Source organism: Haliaeetus albicilla, chromosome 9 (genome assembly GCF_947461875.1).
Source record: "Haliaeetus albicilla chromosome 9, bHalAlb1.1, whole genome shotgun sequence".
NCBI lineage: Eukaryota > Metazoa > Chordata > Aves > Accipitriformes > Accipitridae > Haliaeetus > Haliaeetus albicilla.
In genome coordinates, this window is record NC_091491.1 from 4,857,450 (window position 1) to 4,866,321 (window position 8,872).

An 8,872-nucleotide genomic window follows, 5' to 3' on the forward strand; every position below is an offset into this window, starting at 1 on the left:
CAGAATCCAGCTCCGCATATCACCCAGGTAAGTGCTGCAGATTTCACCCCTTGTACTTTGGCTTTAAGGATGTGCTGTTCTCTGGCATTTCTACTAAGACAAATGCAGAGCTAATTAACTTTCAGCACAAGCCTCACCTGAGGAAATCTTCCTACAGGGCTGGGGAAAACAACACACAGATACATTCAATTTCACATGATCAGCCAAGGCTCCCTAAACCAGGCTGGAGCCATTCCCCACAATCACAAAATGCCTGAACATTCTCCCCTCTTCCCACCACTTATTACCTCAGGTGCAACACCAGACCGAAGCACACTCCACGCACAGCTCCGCTTAGGGACCATCCACAAACAGGAACACCAGAAGGACCAGCAGAGGCCATGGTTCAACATAGGTTTGGCTCAGGCGGAGTAAAGCTGGAGTGAGCGTGCACTGGGAAGCTGGTGCAGACCCACTCGGAGAGCTACACATCACCTTCCAGGGTCCCTGTTCTTGCAGAGCAGACCAAACCCCAAAGATAGCTCTACACAAAGCCAGCTGCACCTAACATTGCCTAGTGAGTCTTGGCACCACAACATATTTTGAGCAACACTTCTGCAATGCTTCTCCTTCAGTGACTTGACTCTGGAGAAAAGGCTACCTGCCATTTAGACTTGTATCTAAACCAACCTGTACCTCCAGCCTGCACTGTCCGATCAGTTAGCATCTGTAACTGTTACCACACAGCACAGCTTATCAGAACTTGAGAAAGGACATCTCTTTAATTATGAGCCAGAGAAGACAGAGCAGCTAGTTTTATCATGGTGTGAATCAGCACCAGAAAAAGATAAGTAACGTAAATTTATTCAGTGCCCTATCTCTCTGGACTATAAATTGCTCAGGGAGTTTATACAGTACTGAACAGAGAGTGGGGCTGTTGTTAAGACAGAAGTGACAGAATCAGGGAATGGTTGGGGTTGGAAGGGACCTCTGGAGGTCATCTTGTTCGGTCCCCCTACTCGACCAGGGCCACCTGGAGCTGGTTGCCCAGAACCATGTCCAGAGGGGTTCTGAGCATCTCCAAGGAAGGAGTCTCCACAACTTCTCTGGGCAACCTGCCTAGGGGGCTTAAGTGGAAAAAGCAAGACCTGGCTAAGTGGCTAAACTGCAAAAAGTGTAAAATCAAGGAAAGGCAAAAGAAGCAATTGCAGGAAAACTCAAGTAATCTAAGTATCTCTTACTGTAGAAACAGCAGTTGTTTACAGAACGTTACATTTCTGCTAGCACAGACACGTGGACAGGGAAGCAAGCCCTGCTGCTGAAAAAAATAACCAACCTATCATGGTTATCACCATCAAAACCACACTGAACTTATTTACAATGTGCAGTTTTCTATGAAAACAGTAGTGTAACTTGCTGGCCATGATTGTATCCATGCTAAGAATGCACTCATAGTACAAGTGCATTACTCACCACAGACACTCACGTTAACAATAATGTTAAATTGAAAGCTCAAATTCAAGAGGAACAAACTTTCACAGCAACACTATGATGGACAAAAATAAAAGTCAACCAAGATGGGGCATAATACAGGGTTATCAGTAAAAAGTGAACTGCACCAGCACAGAAACACTGATGCCAAGACTCCCATTTCAAGTGAAGCTGCTGTCAAAATTCAAGACATTGACAGCCACAACCCTTACTACCTGGTCAAGCTTCTGTGAAAGGGCACATGGATGATTACATACACCTTTTAAGACCCACCACTACACAGTTGAACTAAACCATTCTAAGCCCACCTGTGTGTGCAATCCCCTTAACCCACCCTATTAAAAGACACAACCAGACTTTAGTGGGATCTCCCTAGCTTTCAACATTAAATAATTATGCAAAAAAAACTTCACTTAAATGAAACCAGGAAGTTGTTATACTGCTCAGTCATGTATTGCCATTCAGTATTTAAGGCAGTTCTCACTAGGGCAAATGTATTAAGGCAGCCTTCCCACCTGCCCACCCCTGCACCAGCAACAACTCCCACTGCCAATTACTCCTTCCCCAGATCATGTGTTCCATGTAGTTCAGCCAACTAGAGAAACACCCCACACCCACTTTTGTAAAATTCACTTTGAACAGGCTGTCACTGGAATAGACAGTAGTTTTTTTCCAGTTGGAAAAATACAGAACTACTCATGTTTGCTTACATAGCCCCCCCCCCCCCCCCCCCAAATACTGATGCTCCCATCACTTCACAGCATCAAGCAATGGAACTGTTTACGCTCATTTCACAACTAGTAGTTAATTTAAACACACTACAAGTCCACACACTGCTGCAAAGCCCACCCCACTGTATTGACAGTCATACCTCCTTTCCCTTTATTTGGTTGGTCGCTTTCTGGGGTCTTTAACAGAACATATTATCCCTCCTAGAAATAGAGCCATCTTAAACTCCAGGAAGTAGTAACATGGTATTAGTGCTTAATTTAAGACTTTAATCCAGGTATGTTTCATCCACAAGGTGCTCATTATACATGCAAAGAGGCTTAAACTGCCATGGAAGAAAGCCAAAGTAAGCACATCACTTAAATACACCAGTTTTACTTGCTTGAACCAAGACAGACCACAAGTTGTAATGTGCAACAGAAAACTTTATTAGCATTTCAACAGACAGTTGTTCAGCAGTTACTTAAGCTTGCATTAACCTTGCATTTAACTTAAGACATTAAACTACAGTGCAAACACAAGTGCCATTGGCAATCTTGTCAAGCAAGATGCACAATAACTTAACAGCCACCCCTCAGGCGCAGCACAAGATGGAGGGTGGATTCCTTCTGGATGTTGTAGTCAGACAGGGTGCGTCCGTCTTCCAGCTGCTTGCCAGCAAAGATCAGCCTCTGCTGATCGGGGGGAATGCCTTCCTTGTCCTGGATCTTGGCCTTCACATTCTCAATGGTGTCACTGGGCTCAACCTCAAGGGTGATGGTCTTGCCAGTCAGGGTCTTCACAAAGATCTGCATGCCACCTCTCAGGCGCAGCACAAGATGGAGGGTGGATTCCTTCTGGATGTTGTAGTCAGACAGGGTGCGTCCATCTTCCAGCTGCTTGCCAGCAAAGATCAGCCTCTGCTGATCGGGGGGAATGCCTTCCTTGTCCTGGATCTTGGCCTTCACATTCTCAATGGTGTCACTGGGCTCAACCTCAAGGGTGATGGTCTTGCCAGTCAGGGTCTTCACAAAGATCTGCATGCCTCCCCTCAGGCGCAGCACAAGATGGAGGGTGGATTCCTTCTGGATGTTGTAGTCAGACAGGGTGCGTCCGTCTTCCAGCTGCTTGCCAGCAAAGATCAGCCTCTGCTGATCAGGGGGAATGCCTTCCTTGTCCTGGATCTTGGCCTTCACATTCTCAATGGTGTCACTGGGCTCAACCTCAAGGGTGATGGTCTTGCCAGTCAGGGTCTTCACAAAGATCTGCATGCCTCCCCTCAGGCGCAGCACAAGATGGAGAGTGGATTCCTTCTGGATGTTGTAGTCAGACAAGGTGCGTCCGTCTTCCAGCTGCTTGCCAGCAAAGATCAGCCTCTGCTGATCGGGGGGAATGCCTTCCTTGTCCTGGATCTTGGCCTTCACATTCTCAATGGTGTCACTGGGCTCAACCTCAAGGGTGATAGTCTTGCCAGTCAGGGTCTTCACAAAGATCTGCATGCCTCCCCTCAGGCGCAGAACAAGATGGAGGGTGGATTCCTTCTGGATGTTGTAGTCAGACAAGGTGCGTCCGTCTTCCAGCTGCTTGCCAGCAAAGATCAGCCTCTGCTGATCGGGGGGAATGCCTTCCTTGTCCTGGATCTTAGCCTTCACATTCTCAATGGTGTCACTGGGCTCAACCTCAAGGGTGATGGTCTTGCCAGTCAGGGTCTTCACAAAGATCTGCATGCCACCTCTCAGGCGCAGCACAAGATGGAGGGTGGATTCCTTCTGGATGTTGTAGTCAGACAAGGTGCGTCCGTCTTCCAGCTGCTTGCCAGCAAAGATCAGCCTCTGTTGATCGGGGGGAATGCCTTCCTTGTCCTGGATCTTGGCCTTCACATTCTCAATGGTGTCACTGGGCTCAACCTCAAGGGTGATGGTCTTGCCAGTCAGGGTCTTCACAAAAATCTGCATTTTGAACTGCAAAACATACCAAAGTTTCAGCTTTAGCTACTCAGTAAAGTACAGTCTTTAACAACTTTGAAATAAATGGACTACTGCTGCAATTTCACACTATATAAATACGAGTTAAGATTTTTTACTTAATGTTTTTTTAATTAAAGTTTACTACAACCATTCCCCAACTCTTTGCTCTTGACTAACTAAACCTCTTTTGGACGCTCGGTATGCTGCGTTCCTGTAACAGATTCCTTACATTGCTTCTCACCAGCCGGCTCCTAGACCCTCCCCTGCCCCCCCAATCCCCACTGCAGCAATGCGGCAGTGGGACGCACCACTGCAGCCTCCCACACAGCTGCTGCGGGATCTCCCGGTAGCGAACTGCGACAACAGCACACCGTGCTGCTCCCCCCCGGGCAGTGACTCAGCAACCTGCTTCCGGGCAAGACAAACACAGCCTCCGCCATTTTCACCCTAACGCTACCTCCTTCTCCTAAGGTAACAGTTTTACTTTAGGCTTTGGGGTTTTTTGTTTTTTTTTTTTCCATCTCACACCACCCCACCCCCGGTTCTCAGCGACATGGTTCAGAGTAAAACGAGACTCCGCACAATTTCCCCCCCCCCCAACAAAAAAAATACTGCCCGACAACCATCCACCCCCACCTTGTATCTCCCCACCCAGAAAAATCACCCCGTTTTTCCCTTTCCAATCCCCCAAACTCTCCCACCAGTCAACTCACGTCTCCGGCCCTGAACGTTGCACACCAAAAACGAACGCTCTCTCCCGCCGCAGCTGTACTCTACTGCGTGACGCAGTCCCACCAGTATTTATGCGGTTCCTGCCAGCCAAGCACCGCCCCCGTAAGCTGAGGTGTCCATCCGCCTCCCAAAGTAGTCCCAAGTAAAAAAACACTGTTATGAAAAATACTCGCCTTTCTCCTCTCCGATCACTCTTCCAGGGGGCAAAGGGGTCCTGTAGTCTTAGTGTGGGACCTCAGACCCTTAAAAATCCAGAAACTTCTGAGGGTGCGGATGGATCCGGAGCCGCGGTGAAGCGGCTAGTAGCGAGAACGGGAAGTTGGACATTGATTGGTGCCGCAGTAAGAAGAGTGGGTGTTGATTGGTTGATCCGGGGGGAAGCTGGAGAAGGGCGAGGGGGGGCGGCTGTGAGGAAAGCTCTGGAAGATTCGGGTGCTGCTTGGCGCTGATTGGTGCGCGGTGAGGTCAGCGCTGTTGCTAGGGGGGAGCCGCCTTGCGGAGGCAGATTTCGGCGGGGAGGGGGTTGTGCGCATGCGGGTTAGTGCTGCGGCACTGGCCGGCGGGGCGAGAGCGGGAGGGGGGGTGCTGAGGGGGAAGCGGCCGGAGCCCTCCCGCCAGGGATGGGCCTGGCACTGGGGCGCTTGTTTTAGCCCCTGTCTCAGCCCCAGGCAAGGCTTAGAGAGGAGCCTGGCACTGACTGGGGGAGAAGTGGCCTGGAGAAAGAGGGGTTACCTTAGTGCCAGCTTTTTTGTTGACCCACAGAAATACCAGTGCATCTGACTGACCCCCTTCCCGGGGGTGGCATGAAGCATTTATGGCAGGGCCTGGAGTAGTCTGTAGGGCTGGTCCTGTCATATGTGGCTGTGAGGAAAAGCCAGGAAGAGCAGAAGTGAGTTAGCAAAGCTGGTAGAAAGATGTTATTTAGGTATTAGGCAAGGGTTGGTGACTCCTGGTGTGTCACGCTTGCTACTTGTGAGTGTGCCCCTCGTCATGCGGCCCATTTCCTGAGCAGCCCTTTGAGCCAATTTCAGCCAGCTGACAATTCTTTAATGTGAGGTTGCAAAACAAGCCCTTTGATGAAATGCTGACATTTGAAATTCAAATGGCTGTTTACTTGCCTTCAGAACAGAAAGCTTTGATGAGATTATGGAGCAACTTCCTTCCATGAACTGATGTGGAAATGTGCTTTGTGTTAATTAAGCTTCATTATACCTTTCAGACTGACTCTGAACTCATATCATATTATATCTGGAGCACACAAAATCCAAAAAGGTTTTTATGTGGCAGTGTTTCTACCTGCTACTAGCTCCTTCAGTGAAGACAGATAAACTTGCTGTCAGAGCCTCCACTCACAAAGCATGACCACATATGTGAATGGCAAGACTCAGTACGGAGCTACTCTATTTCCCTTTTTTAAAAAACAGAACAAAACACAAAAACAGAAAACCACCAAAAAACCACAACAACAAAACCCTTTTGCGTTCTTTTCCCCTAACAGGGCTTGCGTCTGCTAGCACCTCCTGGTTTACAGTAAAAAGGAAATAAATCGTCCCAACAATAATTATTCACAGTGTAGGAACAGGAAGAGAGCAAAATGGTAACTGGAAAGTTCAGAGACAGCTCCATGGCAATAACCAACCTTGGAAATATTATTTAGCTGCGTGAATTTAGGACAAAAGGCAGATGTAGGCAATATCATATTTGTTTTCTTTATGTGGCCAGTTTTGCTTGGTGTTTCCAATAGGTTCGTTTTGTTTGCATGGTGCCAGGGTGACTAAATGTTTCCTCCAAGGCTGGTCTGTGTAAGCTGTATATCCCAGGCACTGCTCCAGGAACCGTGTCCCTCAGCCAACAATACCATGGAGTCCTAGGAGGAAGGCCACGAGTAACTAATACTTAGAAATGTGAAAGGCTACATCTGTTAAGCTGGAGATTACCACAGGCTAATCTAAAGACTAGCCTGTGTTTGAGCACATCAGACTTGTATTAAGGATTTTAGTGTGCATGTCTTTGTTTTTTAATGTCCCTCTAGATGGAGAAATTTGTCATTTTTTTCCTTTCTGGGTAAACCAGAAAACACAGGAGCCCTCCCTTGTTTTTTTTGAAGTATGGCTAAATCCTATGACTAATCTGCTTTCACTGTTGTTGTTCAGTTTCAGTTGTAAGTATTCAAATCAACAGATCAGCATAAAATCCCAATAAGATGGGTCTACCATGGGTAGTTCTTTAAATACCTTGTTAACAATGGCTCCTGAAAATTTGATTCTTCAGGGAAATTACATTACCCAAAGCAACTGCAGGCAGCAACATGCTGACACGGAATGCAGACTCTATTTTAAAAACAGTTATGGATTAAATTAATCAATTCCATGCAAAAAGCCTCATTATTTTCCTCAGTTATCCCTCTGTCAAAAGAGAGAAACAAAAGAGCTAGGCTTTGTGCACACAACTCCAGGGCCTAGCAGAATTAAACTAATCTACATAGCCTGCAGGCAAGGCACTCTACACAGGCCACCATTAGCATTTTAGCCTCCACTGACTGGATTAATTCAATTCTCCTAACTATTAATCTGCGATAGCCATCTACATGCCTGTACAGAGCCTACCTCTTTCGTTTTGGGGGGGTAGGCTGAATACAGAGAGCTTAAGTACCTCTTTTCCTGTCCCTTGGCTTTTTCCGTGTGGTAAACTCATGCCCTGAATGTTACACACTTCATATCTGGATAGATTCTTTATATTACCTCAATGATAATGATTATCAAGTTGAAAGGGACTTCTTTTTAAAGCCAGAATGCAGTGTTTATGTATTGCAGGCCAGATTCTGCCTCATTTTCAAACATTGTGTACAGAACTATCTCCCAAGCCAGAGGTGGTGGCCTTGTGACTTCATTTTACTGAATTTCAGCTTTACCGCAGAAGTTTCTTTAGAAAATATTTTACTACCTGAATTTGATACAGACAAAGGAGATCTGTTTATTTTTAAATGGTATGGTAACTGTTGTGGTTGTACAAAGCATATGTATTTAACTTATATGCCACTCTTCCTCTAGTAGCTCTTGGTGAATAAGAATCATCAAGCAGCTGACTGTGAAAACTGTATATAAATAAATGCAAAGCTGAAAAAAGAAATCTGTGTCTTGTGACTGGCCTGACTGCACAGGTAGTTCCAGCCTTTACCAGGGCATGGGGCCTGCAGTTGGGAACACTACTTCTTTCCAAGTGGTTTCAAAAGTAGGTCATTGGGCAGTAGTACAAGGCAACCTACTTTGAATCTGGGGTCAAAGAAATGTTTCCAACGAATCTGTACATTCAAGAACACAAGCCGAGTCTGTTTTTTATGTACACTAGTGGCCTAGCAACAGCATATCATTTCTACATAAGCAATGTCAAATGAAGCAATCTGTTTATCTTTAGTTACAAGGGTTTAACCTGGGACAGCCAGCCAGTCAGGCAATCTGAGTATGTGTAGCAAGTTCAGTACTGTTCCTTTGTTCAGATAAAAACAGGGCTACCTGCCACAGGGAAAAAACAATGTATATTCCTATCTCATAATATTACTCATACATACCTCAGGTCTCTCTCACTGTGTATGACACAAGAGAATTATATTTACCTGTTTACAGTTGTGGAGATAAATATTTTCTCCCCAAAACTGTAACACTGCAATAAGGCCCAGTCTTTGCTGAAGTTCCAGCCACAAGACAAATAGAGCTGTGGCATGTTACTGCTTGTCCTTGTACTGCCAGGCTCAAGGGTTACAAAAATAGCCACAATTCAAAGTACTGTGAGATTGACTGTAATATTATGAGATTACCAAAAAAAGACAACTATCTGGGTTTTGTTTTTTAAGCCTTACGCTAAAAATACCTTAAATAAAAAAAGTTTTTAATAAGCTGCCAACTTCAGGAGCTGAAAGCTTAAGAAAAACAAATAGATATCTAGATTTGTAGTAAAAAGAGAAAAATGAGCAATACTCCTCTGTCTCCCTGTTTTGT

At 46.0% G+C, this 8,872-nt stretch overlaps 1 protein-coding gene across 1 annotated transcript; it reads right to left on the minus strand.

Annotated features, from left to right (window-relative positions):
* Nucleotides 1-2,603: 2,603 nt before the first annotated feature.
* Nucleotides 2,604-5,093, minus strand: UBC (ubiquitin C). Its single transcript, XM_069791108.1, has 2 exons — nt 4,859-5,093; nt 2,604-4,139 (listed from the first exon to the last, which is right to left on the minus strand). The coding sequence occupies exon 2, from the start codon at nt 4,131-4,133 to the stop codon at nt 2,760-2,762; it is 1,374 nt and encodes a 457-aa protein (XP_069647209.1). The 5' UTR covers nt 4,134-4,139; nt 4,859-5,093; the 3' UTR covers nt 2,604-2,759.
* Nucleotides 5,094-8,872: the final 3,779 nt, after the last annotated feature.

Coding starts and splice junctions, on each gene's coding strand:
- UBC (XM_069791108.1), bottom strand. CDS start 4,133: ATGCAGATTTTTGTGAAGACCCTGACTGGCAAGACCATCACCCTTGAG.